This window comes from Hippichthys cyanospilos, chromosome 8 (genome assembly GCF_059441005.1).
Source record: "Hippichthys cyanospilos isolate Australia breed blue-spotted pipefish chromosome 8, RoL_Hcya_1.0, whole genome shotgun sequence".
Classification (NCBI taxonomy): Eukaryota; Metazoa; Chordata; class Actinopteri; order Syngnathiformes; family Syngnathidae; genus Hippichthys; species Hippichthys cyanospilos.
The window spans coordinates 7,141,053-7,164,072 of NC_142376.1; the positions used below are offsets into that span (position 1 = coordinate 7,141,053).

The 23,020-nt window shown below is 41.7% G+C and overlaps 1 protein-coding gene across 4 annotated transcripts in view; it reads left to right on the forward strand.

The window, feature by feature from the left end:
- ehbp1 (EH domain binding protein 1) overlaps positions 1 to 23,020 on the forward strand; it is a 109,151-nt gene that overhangs the window by 48,711 nt on the left and 37,420 nt on the right. For all 4 annotated transcript variants that reach the window (XM_088421268.1, XM_088421270.1, XM_088421269.1 and 1 more), the window contains 6 exons: positions 310 to 488; positions 664 to 712; positions 7,002 to 7,700; positions 9,095 to 9,136; positions 9,556 to 9,705; positions 22,830 to 22,980. In XM_088421268.1, coding sequence (XP_088277394.1) covers positions 310 to 488; positions 664 to 712; positions 7,002 to 7,700; positions 9,095 to 9,136; positions 9,556 to 9,705; positions 22,830 to 22,980 — 1,270 coding nt within the window. The remainder of the gene's footprint in view (positions 1 to 309; positions 489 to 663; positions 713 to 7,001; positions 7,701 to 9,094; positions 9,137 to 9,555; positions 9,706 to 22,829; positions 22,981 to 23,020) is intronic.

Sequence of the window (23,020 nt, forward strand, 5' to 3'; positions counted from 1 at the left end):
TGGTGCAGCACCGACTTTGATAGGACGTCATTGGGCTATACATATGATGGTTGAAGTCACATCTTACCATTGCTAAATTGTACATGTGTTAAATTAATTACACACTGTGAAATACAACAAAAATAAATCAGAACTACTCAATTTAAATACTCAATGACCTAACTCAGACAATAGGTGAGCCATGATTGGATGTTCCCTCAGCAACTAGATGCCATTTTCAGCTTCCTGCTATTGACAAAATTGCCATGACAGTGTTTGTAATTTAGCTCACAATGATGAATATGTTTTTGTCTTGTGTCTCATTTTCAGCCAAGCCCAATCCCGAGCCCGGTCCTAGGAGGGAAGCCCAATGCCAGCCAGTCGCTGCTGGCCTGGTGCCGCGAGGTCACGCGCAACTACCGCGGCGTGAAGATCACCAATTTCACCACATCCTGGAGGAATGGGCTGGCCTTCTGCGCGCTGCTGCATCACTTCAGGCCCGATGCCATGTAGGAACATACACACAAAAACACAACATTGTACACTTATGTGTGTCTTTATCCTGGTTATAAGAAGTTAGCTCGCTTTATTAAGATAACTTGTCAAAGCTCATGTTGGTTGTACCTTTTATTTTGTTGAAAGATTACTGAAACACAGTTACCCTCTCTTTTTGTTTGTTTCCAGAGACTACAAGATGCTCAATCCACAGGACATTAAAGAAAACAACAAAAAGGTAAGAGGAGACCACCCATTGCCGCTTGGCCCCTTCACATCGCTTAGCTCCCTCGCTGCCATGTCCTCCTATTGGCTTTATCTCCGCATCCGCCATTTATCCCTCAATATAATGCATGCACCTTATGGTTTTCATCAGAGCCACCCCCCGCTGTAGTAAATGGATGTGAAAACAAGGTCACCTGATGCATTTGGCCCATTGAGACAACGCCGATGGTTCATAAGTGGAGTGTGTCGATGGGGGGAAAAAGGACACCACCAAATTGTGTTTAAGAGCATGATCACGTGGGATTCAATTGAAGTGATTTGCACATTAAACATAAAATGAAAATTGTAGCTAAAAAGAATTTGATATCAGTTCGAAAAGATGAAATACAAATGATTGTCGTTAAAAGTTAACTACAACTGAAAGGTACTTTAAAAAGCAAAACTACTCTCACATTCTGCTGAGTATGAATATTTTAGTAATTCTTTCATATATCACTAGAGGGAGGCTACATACCGCTTGTGAATGCTTTGGAAAGAGTTATCTAAATGGGAGAGGTGTTTTATTTCTTTTATACATTTTTAAATTTAGATGGATTTTTTTATGTTAGAACAACTTGTCACCTAATGTTTGCGACTTTCTGTGATTCCGTTGTACCTTTTTTCACCTCTCGTAGCGCACTCACGGACTGTATTTTCCTCCCCTCCGTATCTCCGCCTTCACACTTTTAGTTGCAGACTCGCTGGCATCACCATGTTCCCCTTGGCTCCTTTTGTGCGTACATTCACCTTCTTTTTCCATACACACAAATCCACCCTTGCCCTGTGCTGCTACAGCTACACACAGACACGCAGCCGTCCTCTCTCCAGCCCCGAGGGCTACAGCGAGTGATACGCGTTGGCTTCCCGCAGCTTGATTTCCTTCTCCTCATACACACTCTGGCTGGGCGATAACCTCTGGTGGCCCTGTTAGGCATGAATGCTAGCCTGTTGACAATAACCACAGCCAAAGAACCAATCCCATATCTGCACACTACCCCCTCGCCCTCACCCACCCTATCCTCCTCCCTGCTGCAGGTGCCTCCTCGAGTCGCCCCCAAGAAAATTGGCTAGATATAAGTAATGTGGGAATATGCCGTGGAAGGCGATAGCCGCAGAATAGCCGAATTGGTGTTGCTGTTGTGACGCGGTGTCCGAGCCTAAGATTTCACCCAACTGACCGTTACATACCGGCCTTTATGACCTATTTATTTGTGGAGTATAAGCTAGTGTAGAGAGGAGCTGCTCATTGACTTCCAGGTGATTTAAAAGTATCCTTTCCTCACTTTTTGCAAGGCGTTTTGAATCATGCTATGCCTTTTGAAAATGTTTCTTCATCATCCTTGTTTGTTTACTGCCTTGATAAAGTTGAAAGTGGGGTTGTGGTCAACCACAAACCCAGGCAGTGCGCTGCATCTGCAAAAAAATCTGCCCTTGGTTTTCTTCTCAGAAAGATGCTCCAGTTATACTGAATATGCATGTAAAACCCTTATGAACTTGTGAAGAGCATGGTCCATGCCAATCTTGCATCACAACGATCCAAATCATTCGGTCTCTTGCGGTACCAATGTCTACCCATGAAAATACAGGCCTTAGCTGCCTTTTACCCTTTCCACATCCATTTAGCGATCAACACCGATTAACCTCGACGGCTATAACTACAAGACTCGCTGCATTTGGCCCAAGATACATTCATTGATTAACAATAACATCAAATACCATACCCCAGCATTGAAAATGGTTCCTAGCATTCTTTCACTTGTTCTACATCTTTTTAGTGATAAATTTGAGCATCATCCCTGTTTTATGTCCTTGTTTTCCATCACATTGATAAACCTCATTCAGTAAGTAGCCATAGTGAATTCCTCCCCACGAAAATGATGTTTAGCTTTCATAGACCCACTTTACATCTTTTTTACTGTGATTCCTCAGCATCATCCAAGTTAATTTTGCGTCAGACTGATCCACCTCATTTGACAATGGTAAAAAACATGAACAAAGAAAAGGAACATAATGAAATGTTTTAAAAGTGGCCAAAAGCGGGGCCAAAGAGTTGGTTATTATTGGGGACGTATTGAATGCAAGCGCACCTATCTGCTCCCTTTCACAGCTCGTTGATAGACGTGCCCCCCCTCACCTGCCTCCTTTCAGCATCCATCTGTGTGCAGTGATTGCAATGAGCTCAGACTGTGCTGAATTATGACAGATAAGGACAATCAATATCAGGGGCTGGTTAGTCGGCAGGGGGGAAAACAGAAGTAAATATTTAAGAAGAAAAGACGCGTTATCTGTGCATATGCCTCAATGATTGTCATGTATGTTTTTGAGGTGGTTTCTACGTATTGGATCTTTTTGAGTGTGTGGAGAGAAGGCGAGCGGGCCAAGGAGAAGTCATTTGGCGCGCAATCTGATAGCGTAGTACCAAGCGCTGCGAGGGGGAGAGGAGAGGAGGAGGGGAAGAAGGGGTGTTGATGATTGACAGCGATAGATAGCTGTCAGTCACCGAAGGGGGAGGGTGCAGGGAACGGCGGCCCGGGGCAGGCAACGCTGACATTTAGTCCCATAGCATTGTCGGCAGGTTAATGGAAAGTGAGCAAGTAAAGATAGTTGTCCTTTTTGCCCTCATTGTCATATGGAAAAAGCTTTCATACCGATATCCACAAAATGGATGCTTTGATTTGTGTACATTTAAGGTCTTTCTAAGTTACCACAAGATGCTTCTGAAAGTAGTATACACTAATTGGCATCATGTATCTGGACTGAGTTGACCACTATGTATTATGTGGATCGAACTTTTGCCTGGATTGTTAGTGAAAGTTACAGTAAGTCTTTGCCGCACTTGCATGTGCACCACTCACAATAAGTTAGGGAGCTATTATTTGCATGAGTGCAGGCACACTACACACAGTGAGACCATGGAAAACACAAAATGATGCGTGTCTATCAAACCTATACAATTGCCTCTCTATCCCAAAAATCTCTGAAGTGAAACAATTCACGCGCGTATGACATCCACTGAGTTTCCCGAAGTATTCCTAACTTATCGTGGACAGTGTACATCCACTTTTCCTGTGCATTTTTTCAGTAAGCCGTTGAATTTTAAAGATCTCAAGTCAAAAAATATTCTTCTGCTCAGTTCTGTGTGCAACCACTCCAAGGGTTCTGTGACTCAGTGGTTCGGCAGGGTCTCTGCTTGAAAATCAAGACACAGCCGACTAGTCATGTCGATTCATGATGACACGCATCGCCTGGCCATCACTAGATGCAGATGATCACGTTACATTGCTTGGCGGCAGGGAATTTAGTGCACTCAGAAGTCAATGTGTGACTGACGTGGTAGGATGCCGTGTAATATTTTAATTCGCACTAACTATCCACCCATCCATTTTCTAGAGCCGCTTATCCTCACAAGGGTCGCAGTCTTGATGGTGCTTATTCCAGCTGACTTCAGGCAGTAGGCGGGGGACACCCTGAAATGGTTGCCAGCCAATTGCAGGGCACATAGAGACGAACAGCCATTAACACCCCCAATCACACCTAAGGACAATTTTAGTATGTCCAATACACCTGTCATGCATGTTTTTTGGAACGTGGAGGGAAGCCGGATTACTCGGAGAGAAACCACACAGGCTCGGGGAGAATATGCAAACTCCTCACCGGAAGGCTGGAGCGAGGTAGATGTGAACTCTGGTTCTGAACTCTAAGGCGGACGCGTTAACCACTGCTTCACACTCACTATGTCAAGCAAAAACAAAAAAAAGGGGTCGGCTTTGGAATTTTTATACTATTTATTAGACCATACCTTACCTAGCTACCCTTTTTTTGAGCATGCAGGACATAAAAACAAAGAAAATGAACACTTGTCAAGGTGAAGCCATGCATATTGGTCTGCATATTGATAAATTGGTCTTTCAAAGGTAACAGTAGAAGTCACACTGATTTGCAGGTATGTCATTTTGTGTTGTGTTGTTTTTGTTTTTTTTAAACAAGGTGATATTCATACACGGTTTTAATTTCTGCACCAGTAAAAAAAAAATCATATACTTGATCTTGATTTGGAAAAAACAATCATATTGTATTTTACAGTAGAGTATGGTGTATGCGCATATGAAACTGATGAGGTTCAGCCAACATGGTTAAAATCCACTCCAGTAGCATATAAGACACATAAAAATCGTTGGGTTGTACAGAACTCAGGCATTGCATATTTACACAGTTGATATGGCTTTCCTTATTTAGATGATTATATGTGCATGATTCAGCAAAACAGGAAAAAATATTGGATGGTCAATGTGTGTAAGAGGCTGTATAGTTAAAATGTAGGGTTTTTTATTTTTCTCACAAATGGTCCTCGGTGGCCGATATGAGAGAAGCTCTGCAAAGAATAAAGCGTGACACAGAGGTCAAAAAGACCGTGGTGTGCGTCAAAGACTGAAACAAAACCCCCTTCGTCCTTGCGTACCTCTCACATTCTCGCTTTCCCCTCGCTTGCCGTCTCTCCTCCATTCTTTTTCAAAGTTGTCGCTCCTTTTCAGTGCCAATGGGAACAATGGCAGCACGCTTTGCTGCCTTCAATGCGTGTTAGAAACCCAATCAGGGACACCGGTTCCCCCATATTCATTTTCTTTCTTTTCACCCTCTCCTCTCCTTTCACATCTTTCACACTCGCACAAACTAGTTCCTCTGTTCTCTCTTCACACACTTTTGAGTTTAGATGTTTGACGGCCATTGTTCACCTCAACATCAGCAGTGGCGCAATAGGATGGGGAAAAAGAGACTGCTAACAAAAGATGTTATAATTGCTTGTAAATGGAGAAACGTCTGTGTTAAATGCACTTGAAGGTTCATTTATGACCTACTACCATGCATGAGAATTGATCAAAAGCTAACAGTTGGTATGCTGGTATATGGGAAACAATACAATTGAGTTTTATATTTGCAATGAAATTTAATTGCTAGCCTTGCAATTCTTTTTTATCATGGGAATTTTACCCTGGGACATTGGCCTTTTAGATGAGTACTTCAAATATTGTCTAAAATTTGTTTTTGTGGTACTTTGGCACATTCTACCCCTGCTGGTGTGGTATTACTTTGGTTCCGGTAATGTTAGGGGTTGAGTTTACCAAATAAGGATATCTTCATTGCTTTAATTCCATTGCTAAGTTTCTAAGGATTTTAAGTTCCTGGATCTATGGGCTCCACATAGACTTAGTGCAAGCTCCAGGAATGGGACATTATGCTAAACATTTTTGACCCAATATGGTCCAATAGAAAACACTGCTATAGGAGTAGAACTTGCTGGTGGTCTAGGAATTTAGTTCACTTACCCGACCAGAACCTTTTAGTTCCAGGAAGAATATGTACTAACAATTTAAAGTTTCTGCATTTTGAGGTTACACGTTTAAACTGATTTGAAGAGATTGATTGGAAACCCTGGTAGTACTTTCTAAGAGGGCAAGAACTAATCATGTAACTTCACAGCCACAGAATTGAAGGAACTAAACAAAAGTATATTTTTGGTGAGATTTGAAGACGGGAAAAGCTTGATGGATTCGGCAACAAGACAAAGGAGGCCTGCAACAGGTTGGAATGAGATCAACACTATCAAGCAGGCCAGATACAAGCTGAGATACGTGTGCAGCTGTATTGGAATGAAGACGGTGTGTATATGTGTGTGTGCGCTGCTAATCTATTTATTTACCTGTCATTGGCTGCGATAATGGTTTTCATCCCGTCTCTCTGTGTCTCCGTCTATCTGTTAATGTGAGGGCGGATGATTGGCTCCCGTGTGTGTGTTTTTGTGTGTTGTGCTTGATAATCAAACCTGTATTTTCTCATCACACTCTAATCAGACCAATTACACGCGTGACGGCGAGCGTGGGCAGGCTGATGTGGTGGATTGATAAAGAAACACTCACACACCACATGCACCCCCGACCCCACCCCATCCCACACACACACACACACAGAGTGGGATTAAGCGCTCTGTCTCGAGGTATCTTGGTCTCTTATCTGGGACAACCATCCCTGACGTGACCTGTCAGCAGTCCTGCGAAAAGGTGTCGCTCTTGCTCAACCCAAGTGTGGGCATCCAATACGACGTTGAACGTCCACTTTCCCTTTCCCGGACACTATTGCCACTTTTCCACCAAGCAGTCCAGTTTGCTTCAGTAGTAACAGCAACGGCTTGCGATGGTTGCTTTACCACTTTATCGTGACAGTTTTTCTCTCAATCAACAATTTCCGCATGTGTCGTTTGTCACTAGGCGTACGACGGGTTTGCCAGCCTGGGCATCTCACGCCTACTGGAGCCGTCAGACATGGTGCTTCTGGCCATCCCAGACAAACTGACGGTGATGACGTACCTTTACCAAATCCGGGCGCACTTCTCAGGAGAGGAACTCAACGTGGTGCAGATCGAGGCCAACAGCAGTCGCAGCACCTACAAGGTTGGCGACTTTGAGACCGACACCAATGCCTCCATCGGCCAGGACAAGTTCTACGCCGAGCTCAACGATGTTCAGCCGCAGCCCATTAACGACGACCAATCCGATGGTTCCAACTTCACCGAAATCCCGGTGAAGGTTGAGACTGTTGCGCCGTCGGCCGGCTCACAAACAGCAGCTCCTCTGCCGTCCTCTTCTCCTGTCCTAATGCCCAACCTGACCTCGTCGGGGTCCAACCTCCTGAAAGCTAAAACCTTGGACCTTTCCGACCTACCGCAAAAGTCAGACGCCGAAATACCCCAGCAAAGGGGCCAGGCTGCGGGAGAACAGGGCTCCTCTACCACCCCGGTGGGGGGGCACCCTACCGCCCTCTCACCTACACATCAGAAACTGGGCTTCTCGTACAACAGGGACGCTGACCTCATCAAGAAGAAGAGGGCTAGCCTACGTCACTCAGAGTCAGAGCCTGTGTCAGACACCGGCGCATCCCTCAACCACACAGAGACGATTACCAAACAGGTAAACACAGTCACCAATACGTTTTCAGCCATTTTTTGATAGTCAGATACGCAAATAAAAAATGAGGGAGCACAATAAGAGACTCGTCCCACAATTTTTTCTGATATGATTATTGTACGTATTAAGGACACTAGTCAACACACAAGCCATCAAACAGTCAACTTTTTAACAGCTAGCCACTCAGGTATTTATTGCAAAATGAACGGAAAAGGAAAAACAACTGCTTGAAGCACATTCAACGTTACCCTGGCGCTGTGTTCACTGACCGCTCACTGTGTGGGAAATCTGAAACACCTAATCTCCGACAAAAAGGAAGATGAGATTTTTACCGTGTTGCTATAGTTTTAACATTGTTTCCAAACGTTTTTTGCGTATTATACACAGTAACAAAAAATACCTGAATTTTACCCTAAAATTATGCGTCCTATAGTTGGGCAAGTACAGTTATGTTTTTATTTTTTTATTTTTTTTACAATTAATAATTTTAGTCATGTTTTACAAAAAAAAATGCAAGCGAGTGAAGGTCCACTGTATTCATTTTTAGTAAAATGTAAGAATGATAGACTATCACGCCTAAAGGTTCCTTCTCAATCGTTTGCCTTTTTCCTGCCTTGTCACGAGACATCGCGAGTTTGCGGACATTCATTTCGCCCTCACTAAGCCTCTCGTCGCCGCCATTCTGCGAGATGACCCCCGTACGGAAATTGCCCCGCTCGGCATTAGTCGTCATTTTCGCCGTCGCCTGTCTTCTCTGAGGCGCCGCAGGGCCGGTCCGCTAGAACCCCCCTGCTTTGACATGTAATCATATTTTTCATTACATTTCTCATCCCCTGGCTTGATGGCAGTCGGTGCCGTGACCAGTCAGGCGTGGTGATGCTGTGCTATATTTTTTTTTTTTTCTGCGAGCACACCTCATCTCGACTGTCGCACGTGCACGCGTTAAATACTTTGCTGCCACTCCCTTCCCTCACAGATTAATGCTTCCTGTTTACAAGTGGAAAGGTCAAGGGACAGGCGGGGGTGAAGCACACATTGACAGCTATGACACCCCCATTTTATATCTATGCTTATCTCCCTGCAAAAATGATGCAGCCAGGCCCACATTTAACTTACACAGTGAATGTGTTTCACAATGCCAATTACACGCAATAACTTAAACATGGTAGAGGTTTTCCCTGTAGCTTAATTCAAAAGAAACTCTTTGCTGGCTGCGTGATGACGTCACTGCAAAGCGCGTAGTATGGAAGTCTATCGATTTGTATTTTATTTTTAATATTGATTTAATGACCCTTTATATTGATTTAAATTGTAAACGAGGGATGCGATTCTGCTGAAAATCTTTTTTTTCTGTGAAAAGTGTGACCAAAGCTTTGCATATATGTTTTCTTTTACAGGAAACGTCACCTGCCCCCATCTCAAGTCCTACTGCTGAGAAGGTAACCAGGCTGCAACATACCACATTGTTGGATTATTCAAGCAGTTGATCTCTCATTTCAATAATGGACTGATTCAATGATTTGTGCCACTGTCACATATTTTCATTTTCATTATCAGTTTTAATTGACATACATTTGGCTTAAAGTTATTTTTTTGTGCACCCAAATTTTCCAAAATTTAGTTTTGTTTTTCAGTACATTATTACAAAGTGATCCAATTAATACGTAGACATGAATCGTTGCTAGCCTGTCACGATGTCACTACCCATGTGTCTCAGTTTACAATTTTTTTTTAAACTTTGTTGAGGTCCGTGATGAACAACTACAACATGGACCATTCATAAGTGACTTAAATATTAAACGAACATTGATTATATTGTATAGTCTTATGGTAGATGTGATGTTGTGTCTTTGCACAGAAAACCTTATCCCGGCAGGAGGAGCTGAAGGAGCGTGCCCGGTTGCTATTGGAGCAGGCCCGCCGGGATGCCGCCATGAAGGCCGGCAACAAGAGCGTCCCCAACACAGGTGTTGGCACTGCACCGGGTAAAGCCACCAGCGTCTGCGATGTAAGTTTGTTCTGTTTGCTTTTTTAAAGTTAGCAAGGAGGAATTTGTCAAAGTACAAATCCTGGAACAAAACTTCAAAATGTCTGCTCCGAACCAAACCTCCTAAAACGTCCTGTTCAGTTTTGGTCACAGATCCTTTTGGGATTTTTCTATGAGTCCTGCTAAACTAGCTATGCCCACCCCATTTAGTGTGTTTTGGGTAAATCAGAGGGCAATGGCAAATTTCTTGCTGGTAAATTTTTGGCTGTGGGTTCCTGAGATTTGTTTTGCAGACTTTTCTCAGAATTTCCAGAATGAATTGAAACGTGTTTCATTTTCACCTACAGTAGTAAAACTGCAAAAAAGGTCTCCTTTAGTGTAGTGTACCACTGATGTAAAGCGTTCTCCTCTTTGCACTCTCTTGTCCAAAAATGTCCTCTTGAGCCAAGAGGGAGACCTCCTGCTCGTTAACTTGTGCTCACACTCTCTTGACCGTGTCAAAAGCTGTCATGTCAACTTTCCCCCTTAAACAGTCCTCTTGCTCTTTGGTCATCCTTTACTCCAGGAATCGGCGTGACACGCCAGCCAAACGTGCGTCCACTTTTCCCACAGCAACAACACCTGTCGAAAAAGTACATTTAAGGGCGAAATTGCCAGCACGCTCCACTGAACATAATGCACTCTAGAAGGAGTTAGGAGAGGTTAGATTTAAGTCAAATATGTAGTCATAACTACATTTCTATTCTTTAAAGTTTCAATCAAATTCCAAGTTACAAAAGGCAAAAATCAGTCCCGTTTAGATTTCAACGCAATCAATTTATACTCACATTAACCAAATTGCATTTGTTATCTGTACTATCTGGTTTAGGTTAATTAGCTGGACTGTCACATACAAACACTTTTTTAAATTTATTTTTTAAACTTTCCACAGTTAAAACTGCATATAAATGATGAATTCTTGCATTTGACACATTGGCAAGTTTATGTCTTATGAAATTTGAGTTTATTTGGTCGTGAACTTTCTAACCAAGAAGTGAAACGCCCCTTTGATGGAAATCTCATGACTTTGCTCTAAAGCCGTCCGGCCACAAAACAATAACAAGGAAAAAAAAGCAATATAAACGTACGTGCCGGACTGTGATTTACAACATCAAGAAACTCCAAAATACATTGAAACAGTACTTTATGTTGAGAAACCTTAGAAGCAAAAGAAAAAGGCTCATAAATGAACTGTTGCTATTGAACCTTTAAGCCTTTCAATGAATCCTGGGAGAACCGTTAAACATATTGAGCACCCTTAGGCACAAACTGCCATCAACCACAGCTACTGGATAGACATAAGAAGTTTGTGACTTTTGATGTGTGTGAACTGTAAACATTATGATGCTTTCTCTTTACACAGGGTGACCCCAAAAAAGGGAACTTTTTAACAATACTATGAAACCAAGAGTGATGGAAAAATATTTTATTTCTAGTAAGTGTAACCTTAAAACATGTCATTTAAGAATACATGACTCACCTTTAGTTTTTTCCTGTAGATGGCGTCTACAGCATTCTTGAAATATGCTGTAGAAAATTAAACTTTTTCTTTTAAATAAAAAAAAAAAAAATGCTTTAAAACTTTTAAACTCACAAATTGAAAGTTTTTTTTTTTTTTTTTGGGGGGGGGGGGGGGGTCACACCCCATGATAACACTATGCAGATGTTCAACTGTGGGCAGGCAAGACTATTCAAGACATTCAATTTAAGTCTTAAGTCAAGTTCGACAAATATACACAGACAAAGTCGAATCAAGTCTTTCATAAGTTTTAGCGAAAGTCTTGAAAATTGTTGTCCTTAAAGTCGAAGCACCTCCGGGATTTACCCTGGCAAAATTGCAGTGGTCAAACATTGAAGAGAGAGAACAATAAAGGCAATGACATTCATATAAACACTAGCTCGGGTAATGAAATATCTGAAAGGCGGCAGCTGCGGAACCGTAAAGAGAAATGCGTGCCCTTGAATTTTTTTCAACTGCAGGCATGCAAATTCATGCACGTAATCCAACGAAAACAAACAAGCAGCCCTTTCCAAGGACCTTCCAAGGTCTGCAGCAGGAGGAAAGCTAATTAATTCAAAGCCGCATTCGCGCACATCTTTGAGGAAGAAGAGGAAGGTGCGGTGCCGTCCCGCCTCATCTTTCAAGATGGCCGACCGGCCGTCTGACTTTTCCAAGGACGGCCTTTCTGCTCTCGCCCCCACCCTGCCGTCCATATGCCTATTGAATTGTTTACACTTTTTTTAATAGAAAGCATTGATCAAAGGAAGGCGACGGGCCCCTGAGGCCAACGTGCTGATAATTGCCAGCGATTTAGATTAGATTACTCGATGTCTTCTTTTGATTAGCGCGAGTGTGCCGGCGTGCACGTGTGTGCGTGTGCGTTATCAGCCCGACTCGCCGTCTTCCTTGCCGAGCATCTAAGTAGTCACCGTGCTGTTTAGCATGCATAAGGTAATACTTAATTCAATTAAACCAGCCTGGGAAGTGGCTAAGGAGAAAAGAGGGGGCGGGGATGGCATGTCATTTTTCTTTGCGCGTCGATATAGCGTTTTAAAATTCTTTTCTTTTTTTTTTTTCTTTGCCGATATCAGTTTTATGATAATTAGACAAAGGCATCGGTCAGCAACCGTACTCATGCGCAACATTATGGGTTGCTGCCATAAAATTCAACTTAAGATACTTTTTACTTGTTGGTACTTGAATTTGAGTTGAATATACACTCATTTCATCTAAGTCTTGAGGAAAATGTAATCAAAGCAATAATATTCTTTAAACTGTAATTGTGTTTATGGAAAACCTGCGTGGCACTCTCACTGCCCTTTACCTAAAAAGCACCCTGTGGTACTCCTTTTATGAAAAAATACAATCCGCACAGTTGACTGCTAACTTTAGTTCGTCTGTTATGTTTTTGGAAACTTTTAGGATCTTGTCATACCTTTTAAGGTCTCCACCACCGTCTTTTAAATTGGCTTCATGACTCGAGGAGGAGCTGAAAGGTGAACATAAAACATTTGACGTTTTCCCTCTTGAAGTGCTGCAAGCGATTGTGTCAAACATGAACACGAGGCATGCGAGTAAATGAGTGTGTGTGTGTCTGTTGGGGGGGGTGCGTGCCTGCCTGCCTGCTTTCTTCTCTTGACGGCTTGATCAGCTCTTGTGATGCAACGAGGCTGCATTACTCTTGCTCATTAAGACACACTGGTACTCACGCCCGTGCGCGCACACTCTCGTCTTTGATCTCTCCTACGGCCGATTCAGCCACGACACATCTCCCCGCACACTCCAACACACATCGTGCAAAGGAACTCCCGGGCCAACTATTTAGTTTCATTAGGGGCAGATTCTTCAAAAAGAAGAATCTGAAAGAAGGAGGGTGAAGGATGGGGGGGAGAAGAGGAGAAGAAAGGGGGCGCTTAAAGTCGAAAGGTGTAGCAGAGTTAAAAAGTGCAGGCAAAGTTTTACAGAAATGCCAAGTTTTCATAACAGGCTATTATCATAAATTCTCTCTTAGGGATAAGTCAAATTATCTGGAGGGGAAAAAAATGGTGTAGGAAGTAAAATCGGGCCAAAAGCTGTACATAAACACACAAGAGAGGTCACAACTTTTCAGCAGTAAATTAGGCTTTCTTTAGTGAGGATAAAGAATATCCATCTCTTCAGGGTTTCAAATACTCTAACATACTGTACTGTAGATGCAATCAACATAACCTCTATCTTGTGCTTGCTAGCCAGTGAGGACAAAGCTGAAACGGCGACTTCTGGAAGGAGGAGGGAAGGTTCTTGTTTTGGTCACAAAAGAAATGACGGGAAAAGCAGCAGAATTGGGTTCAGAGTGCAACCGATGGCGGGGGAGCCGCCAGGGTCAGCGCAGCGGAGACCCCCGGCGTCCCCTCCGCACTGAGGCTGGAGGCAAGGGAGGGGGAGTGTCTCACGTCGGCAAAAATCAAACGGGACCCAATTATAGGAATCTCAACGAGTCAGTGAGCAGGGAAGTCTCTTACCTGGAAAACATGGAGGAATGTGCGTGTGTCCTCAACACACTAGCACACACATATGGGGAACAGGTACACACACGTCGTCGTCATCACACTGACAATTAACATGACTATGCCGCTGTGAAATTACTACTCTCGTCTGCTAATGAACAAGACGAGCTCAAGCGAGACAAGACGCCACGGACAAAAAGTAACTGGACATGATGCAATTAGCATAACATGAGTTCTCAAACGGTGGAACATTACGAAAAAAAAGTGCAAAATTCATTTGAGTTCAACCCAATTTTTGCCGGAAAAAAATGGGTCTCAGAAATGTGTTCGAAATGCAAGATAACAAGACACATGGACAAATACATTGATGCCTTGAAAGAAGTTTAATTCATTTTGTTACCACTTTTGTAACTCAAACCGTCTTTCTCAATAGAAATTAATAAAAAGGACATTCGACTGTTCCATTGTACTTTATGAACACAATCAAACTTTACAACCTCAAACAGAATGGACATAATTAAAACTCAAGACGATTTGTTATTCAGCCAAAGAATGTTCATTTTTAAAGAAAGAAAGGAGAAGTGTAGAAAGCGGAGTACAGTAGTCCCTCAATAATTTTTTAGCAAATTCCAAATTATGGTTGTTAAAAATTATAGATATAGCAGTACTAATCACTGAAATAGGACACTGTCAATTGCATGTTCCACTACTTTTTTTAAGGCAGTGTAGACAAAGGGTGGAAATGGAAGCAGAGCAAAAGAAAGTGTTTGTGAGCGCGCAGGGGAAGCAAAGCGAGAGGAGTGGACCTGTGTGACCTTACATGAAAGCAGCAGTCACTGTGGGCTACAATTAGGGATGGCAGGAGGGAGAGATAGGTCAACAGAACAGGCACACACCAGCAGGCAGGCAAGCACACGCATTTTGTTTTGGAATGACAGCCACCGTATGTTTGTACTGATGCTTCTTTATTCTGAGTGAGTGATGTGATACAAATAAAGTTGGATGCTACAATGCTGATGTTTAGCAGCTATTTTGCCTAGAAATTTTACATATAAGATATGAATTACATGTTAGATAGTTAACCTAATTAAAGCCAAAACGAGCCCTTGGGTAATTTAAGTACATCGGTTGGTGGTCAAAGTACGTGCATATGACTCTGCGAGTCGCACCAATCTCATACATCACTATATGTGTCACTGCACACGTCACTAAGATGCTTGTCTGCTATTGGTTGGCGCCACGCCTCCCTAAGATGTTGGTCTGCTATCGGTGTGTGTTACGGCATCCCTAAGATCCTGGTCCGCTATTGGTCGGCGTTACAGCGTCACTAAGAGGCCGATATGCTTAAGATTCGATCTCGTGTGAGTGCTTCGATATTGTATTTATTGTGCATTTTAGTGCTTAATTCAAACTTTAATTGTTAGTCATGGGTCCCAAGATTGCTCGTGATGTTAAAGGGAGAAGTAAGATGATTACTATGGAAGCGAGGATGATTATCAAGAAATACGAAGAAGGCACGTGCATCCGTACCTACGCTAGAGAATATGGCCATGACTAGTTTATACATGCATATTATATGTAAGTAGTATTTACAATAGTATTTTGTTGCTATTTTTTAAATATTTATATAACATTTTGATGTTTTCACCTTAGGCTTTGCACGCTCGATCGAATTACCATAGGTTTTTATTGCCCGCCATACGGCGTTTTCGCGTTACAATCCCAACTCCAGAACAGATTAGTGTGGTATGGCGGGGTCCACTGTACTATATAGACATGAATACCTTGGCATATCTTTTTATTTTGAAGTTGTTGCTAGCTGCGTGTCACAACATGACTTGGCTGGTCTTTCTACTGCAACTGTTGCTCCTTACTCTCAATCCAAACAACACAATGTTGCGCTGAAATCATGTTTAATCACCACTTTAGGGCACGAACAATTGACTTAATTCGGTTGACATTGATTGACTTTGACATGCAGCACCTGTTGCCAGTGTGTTTACTGGTGGCGTGGGCTCTTTTATACTGCATCTTTTTAGCTGCTTGCTAGCAGCGCAAGAGTGCTCCATATTTGCTGATGTGGTGGAGGTAAATGATTCTACGTTCTTTTACGCATACAGCCTGACACAGTTGCCGTTCCTACTGATCACATTTTAACAAACCATGCTGACGCAAATGTTTCGTTTCATCCGGAAAATTAACCTCAGAGACCAAAATTTATGGTGGCAGATTTAGCTAAACTAATGTTTCTTTTTTTGAAAATGATTTGAAAATGACATCTATGTAGTTTTTGTTATCATTATTTGACATAAATAAGTTTTGCTATGGTTGGGTTCACATTCTGCTTGATTTGATGTGGGGAAAATGCATTCTATTGATTGGTAGTTGCCAATTTCCGTCCCTTTGTTGCAGTTGGTCATTTAATTTACTTGGCTCTGTTTAAATTTGTGGCCTGTAATTCACCTTCAAAATGATGCCATGTGACGATGTAATTGTATAAATTATATTTTAAAAAAAATCTTAGCTCAGGGTGCTCAAGATTAACTGGTGTTTTCCACTGTTTATTCAACCCCCTGCTAAATGGCAATTTTCCCATCATTGGAAAGGGCAAAACCTTCCCATCTTACTCGCTCGTTATGATATGTTTGTGTTGTTTATTGTGCATCCTGTTTTACCTGTCCAACTGCACATGCTCTTTGTTAAGCATTGACATGCGACACCATATTTACACACATTGTCTGTGTACAAAGGTGAATTGTGTCATGAATATAGTATTTTCTTTAATATATTTAGGTCATTTCTACATATGGAGAAAAGAGCTGTGCCAAATAATCGATTCACGTATCAGGATTCTCACTTAAAACGATTCAGAATCTATTTAAAACGTCCCAAAATAGATATCAACTACACAAAGTGTCTTTTCAGACAATAAATAAGACATGTTATACAAATCCCCTTAACTCCTAAATCACAGGGGTCAAACTCAAGGCCCAGGGGCCAGATCCAGCACGCCACATCATTATATTTGACCTGCGAAATGCTGGTTTGACTTTATGTTTCTGACTAAAATACCAAACTTGCAAGTTGTCTCAATTTTCAAAATTTTGGGGGTGAAAAAACAAGCATTTTCTTATTCCCAATCTCGTTTTGCCCATACTCTCAATTTAGCTGCTGACTTGAAAAAGTTAAGTAGCTAGTCAAAAACAACAGAAATAAATCATTTTCATTTGTGGTAACTGTTTTCCATGGCTATTTTACATCCAAACAATCAACCACACAGAATAATTTTGACCCATGTTATGCATAAAACGTTGGTTGAAAAAATTAAAACAAAAAACAATTCAATGGCACAAGATTTAGTACAGTGAGAGAACATTCTGCAAAAAAAAAAAAAAAGCTGCGTATATATAACAGTTTTCAACCTTACTTTTTTTCAGAAAGTGCTCCAGAAATAATTTTTCTTATGTTAAGGAAAGAACTGTCCAATTAATTTTCATCGTAAACACAGCAATATGAATCTCATTTGGCCTCCGTCAGTGTTGTCATCATTCAAGTTTAACACTCATGTAAAATCTGCAAACATTCAAATGCCCACAAATATCTTGACTCCCATTTTTTGCCAAAGGGGGTGAGAAAAAAAGCGGGTGAGGGGGAGACAGAAAGGGGGAGCTTATCGTCCGCCTCCAGACGGAGTGCGCGGATCAATGGGCACGCGAGGCGGAGCCCACGGCGATCAATGCATTTGATAAAGAATTAAAGAAGAGCCACTGTACTGTGCACCTATCAAAAGAGCCAACACATGCCTTCATTAAAGTGATAGGGGATTTGTACATTAAATATAGAGCATGAAAAAAATGGCATCATAAAAACAAATATGTAATGCAAATGTGTTTTATTCGCTGATTTTAATATTTAGAAAAAATCTGTGGGATCATTAATTGATTTAAAGCAGACATTATTTCAGTGAAGTCTGAAGCACAGTCCTTTGTGCTTTTACTCACTCCTGACCTTCATAAAAGCAATAGTGTCAAAATGCCGGCCCGTGGGTCAGGTCTGGCCTGCAAGGTTTTCTGTGGCCCCCAGATGATATTGATTAATTTTTAGAACTGGCCTGCAGGCCTCCTGCGGGCCTCAGGAGTTTTGTACACACCAATACTACATTTCCCACAATACAACGGAGGCGCGCCCGATCGCCAGCGGCTTTATTCCATAATTCATCAAAAGTCATGAGATAGCATAAGAGCAAAAGTTCACTTTCAGATACCAATCAAAAAGGGCAACATCGAAGATGGGCACTGAAAACCGGGGGTATGTCGTTTTACTTTAAATAGTTGAACAAAACAAAGTGAGAAAAAGATTTGACTAATGTAAATCATCGTTCCACGCTTCGGAGAAAGTAGTTGTTTTAAAATGTAATGAATTACCATTAATCATGAAAAAAAAATTGGGATTAATTAGTTAAAACTTTTTCATTCACCTGACAGGACCGAGGACGGGGAAGAATAAAAACTTCAGCTTGAGTCAAAGTTTAAAGATAATATCTAGAGCCTGGTATTCATAGCTGGTGTCGTGCAGTACGGCTACATCTTAGAGATTTTCTTGACTGTATCTCCAGAGGCTGAAAAATACCCAAACCATATTTGTAACACCGCATTTCGTTTGTTTGCCATTTATATAGAACTTTATCACAAAAAAAGTAAAAATGTTGCCTGTTGAGGCAGTGTAAATGAACCAACTGATGAATCAAGACACCCACACAACTCATGATTTGTTCGTCAATATGTTGCCGTAAACTGTGTGTAACGTCAGCATGTGTGAGTGTGTGTGCTGGTTTAGTACGTGTGGCCGGGCAAGATAGAGACCTAAAGCACCTCTCGACCGTGAATTAGCCTGTCATGACAAATGTCTGGACCTGCATGACTGGCTGCCAGACTGGCTGGCTATCTGGGAGGTTGGCAACCCCCTTTTTCAGATAGCAATTGTGTCTGAATGTGTGGCATCGCCGCGTGCCCACGCCAGGTCTCTGTACGTGGCTAGCGGTGCATGCCCTCCTCGCTCAGAAAAAGAGCAAGCAAGGCGACAAACCTGCTGTACAAAAAAAAAAAGGGAAGAGAAAGAACCTCCAGAGCAGAGAGGGGCCCTCATCCAGACGCCAAGCCCACTGAGGCGCCCTCTGTCTCAGTCTTGCACTCAAGCGTTTAGCCTCTCTTCCCCCTGGAGGTACCCAGCGGTCAACGACAGACAGGATTGTTCTCCCTGTTTCCATTTACAAAAAAGTCTCTGCTCTTCCTGTGTTTCCTTTCTTGTAGCGGCGCTTCCCACTGACCACTGACCCCCCCGAATTTTCTTGATCACATCAGTCAGAGGCTTTTTTGTGCGTCAAGTTTCCTTGTCCAAGGTGTGTTTCAGTGCCTAAACGCCAAATAAAATAACAATGTTTTCATATCAAGTTGAAAGATGCTAACGTCAACGTTATGCTGTCCACAAGGGGGCGTTAGTACATGATCAGCTTTTCAATTGGGGGTGTTTAAATTACGGCCTTGGTGCCATTTGCAGCTAGCTATTTTTTTTCCAGTGGCCCGTGACAATGAAGGTACAACTGACATGTAAACTTGTCACTAAGGTTACTTTAAATAAATCAATGGCGGTGGTGGCGGTGGGGATGGTGATGAAGACAGTTAAAAAATAGACACGACTGGTTCATGTGCTGCAAAGCAGAAACAAACTATGACTAAAATTATAATTTGTCTTCAAAACACTGTGGTGAATTAAGCTTAAGATTTTTGGAAGCAAAAATAATTTCCCCCATTTCATGCTGTTTGTCAAGGTCTACAAAACACTAATGGTCCCTAAGTAGTTGTTTGAAAAATTAGTCAGGTTTCCTACAGTTTGCTATTTGTTTCTGAGTGTGGACTTGGGATTTTGGCTGCTGTTCAGTGCTGTTGTGGATCTAGTCCAGAGGAAGCTAGAAAAATGTTCCCTTATCACCTATTTTAAAAAAGTGGTTTTGTAGCAATCAATCAATCAAGAACGATGAGTTTTGTGTCTCTGAAAAATTATAATCAAAGAAATTTAAAGTGGCCCTGACATTCTTCCATTTTTTTTTTCCCGGATGAGGCCCTCAAACGAAAAGTTTTGGACAATTCTGATTAACAGAAAGAACAATGCGTTGTTCCTGCTGAGTACCCATAACAGTTGGCTAATACCGTCTAATAAACAGCTACAATTTCAGCTTTGTTTTTCCTGAAATGGTTTATCTGTAAACACTTTTAGATCGGATAAACCACATGCCACGTCGCCATTATTATGTAATCAATGGTGGCCAGCTCTGGTAAATTTCCATTACATCATGACAAAAATTTCACTCACGCTATCAGTATTTCAAGTTGACTTTTCGTATCATTGTTCTAACTGACATTGGAGTGCGCTCCTACCTTTCGATATGTGTTAGTATGACAAACACGTGTCAGACGTGACATTGTCATCACTGAATCAGTGTTTTCCGCAGACGTCTTATCCGAGATAACATGTTGTCCTTTACAATAAAGCGCCCTGATATGGGTTCTCTTTTTTTCTAATCAGTGTCTTTATAGTTGACTGAGCTCGGCTGTTTCTAGTCACATGCATTTTTCCATAGCGTTAATCCTAGCCCCTGGACAGACACAGTCAATTTCCCCATCTTGTGTCCCCCGGAATTGCACACCAAAAAATAGAACATAGTGTTTTTCCCATCGTGTTTGGGGCACAAGAAGCTATATGCTTATTGCTACACTTAAACCTGCTGGTTGTGTCTGTATCTGCAATCAGTCCATTGCCAGGAGGCCTGCCGCCTGTGACATTGCCGTTTATCATATTTCACTCATAAAAGCTGCATAAAAAAAGAGTCAAATGCAAGATAATTACAACTAGCGAAAAACGGAAAGCCATTTTTGCAAAGGAATGCAAAAATGAGAAATGGAATGACGAGTCATGTTTATTCATGAACCGGTCGTACCGCTCTTGCTTAGCTTTTGTCTCTGCATAGGGAAGCTTTTTGCATACTAACTAAAAGTTCGGATTACTTTGTCTTTTATAAAAATAACAAAACCGACTGCAATACAATAATGCGACAGAGTCAGAATGTGTTATTTACTGAAACAAGCTAAAGCCTGCTTATACGAAACAGGACCTAACATTCAGCCCTGTGGAATACCATCTTGCTCTGGTTTTCCCAATGCTTTTGCCTAATCGTTGCTTAACTATGATAACTAAAAAGATTGTCATGAATAATTGCGTTCTGGTGTTGCCTAGAGCCAGTCTTGACTCCATTGACATTTTTTGCGGTAGAAATAACACACCCTCCTCCACTTTGTGAACTTTTCTTAGGCTAGTGATTATCTTTTCTCACTTTTAATTCTTTGTCTTGTTTTTCCCTATTTCCCTAATGTGTGTGTGCGTGCGTGTGTGTGTATCATTATCTCTTTAAAGGTCTGTTCCCATCTCCCTTTGGGCATCCCCTTGGGCACATACACATACACGCACTCACAGAGTGCATTAAAGTTGCCTGCCTTGACAATACAGCCCCATTGTCCCCGGCACCGACAATGGCTACAAACAAACAATTGACATGGAAATGGAGAGATGTAGCTCATTAGCGGGGCGCTGCTTGTTTTGTTAATGGATAAATGGGAGCCCCGCTTGAGTGGGCGGGAACCTTCAAAAAATGAGCCCTGCTTCAATATGGAGAAGGCTGATTACCAGGAAACCACAGGGAGGGAGAAGAAGTTACTAAGAGAGTAAGTAACTTCTAGAGGTTGCGGCATTTACTGTACGTGCACAAGATGCGTCAAAGGTGTTGCGGTGAACGTGTGTGTTTTTGCCTTTACACCGTTACCGCTGTTTAAAAACAAATGCACAATGATGTGAGCGCTGGTGTGTGCTTTTCAGGATGGTCACTATTTACCTGGCATTTAAGTGTTTGCTCTCACAGTGCGCGTGCGCGTGTGAGCGAGCGCATGTGTTATCAGCGAAATCAGATTGAATTACAGACGAAGATGGCATTTCTGACATTAGGCCGATGACAATGGCTCAATACCGAATGTGTAATTATTGTGTGGGTTTGTGTGTGCGACGTGTTCGTTTTGACTAGACCTTCCAGTTAGGCATGTTAAATGTCCATGATATCTGTTCTATTGAGATCAGTTATATTTGGAATGACCTGTCATAAAAACCTAACAAGTCCCAAAAAACAGAATCTTTGAATTTAAGCCTCAGCTTTTTCAAATTGTAAAATTCTGAAAAGCTTTCCTGGGTTGATTTAGATAAGCACCTCGGGAATCAGGTTTTTGTGTTTCTATGGCAACCTAAAAATGTCTGTTTGTCTTTTTCATTGAGAGATGTCTTCAAAATAACTAACATCACTTACGCTTTGCATTGTAAAAGTGAATTAACAACTAATCGAGCAAATTGACATTATTTCACTTAAAATATTCCAAATACTCAAATTTCAGTCCCTCAGCTATATGTATTCTGATTCTGTAGTCCTTCATGAAAGTAGCTTGATTATCTTTTGTGTTTATTATAATTAAGACATTTGCAAATATTTGTATGTGTAGATTTTGATTAGGCTTTCCGTCAAGAAATGTTAAATATCCATGTTCTCAGTTCTATTGAGATCTTGAGATATTTGAATATGTCTTGTCAGAAATTTTAGGACGAAGTATCACCAAAAAAAAAAAATACCTTTCTTTCTTTATAATTAAAAAATGTGAGCACTTGAGGCTGTTTTCTAAGCTCACGCCTCAACAAAGTTGAAATATCGTGAGATTTGTGGAGGTTTCGTGTGAATGGCAACAATCTTTGAATTTTAGCACCATCTTTTTCAAACTATAACGATGTTTTTACGTCGATTTGAGTCAACAACTTCAGGAACCAAATGTTTTCATTTTAAGGGCAGCTAAGCTACGGAAACGTCAGCGTTTGTTTCTATTTATTGCAAGAGTGTGTTGGCATTTCTTTAAAAAAAAAAGACACATGTCAAGGACAGAATTTTCAAGAATCTTTTGGATGTCTTGTTTGCCAAATAAAGAGGTTAGTCTGTTATATTTTGATGAAAATTCTCTGCTAATATTTTTGTACAGGAGCGGGATGCTGAGCGGCGGCGTCAGCTGCGTGAGCGAGCCAGGCAGCTGATCGCAGAGGCTCGATCCGGAGTCAAGATGTCCGACATGAGCCTGGACGTGTCTGCCTCCAGCACTTTGAAGGGCGGCAAGGCTTCTGGCCTGGCTGGAGGTTAGGACACGCAAGCATACATGCAAGCACACTACTTGCT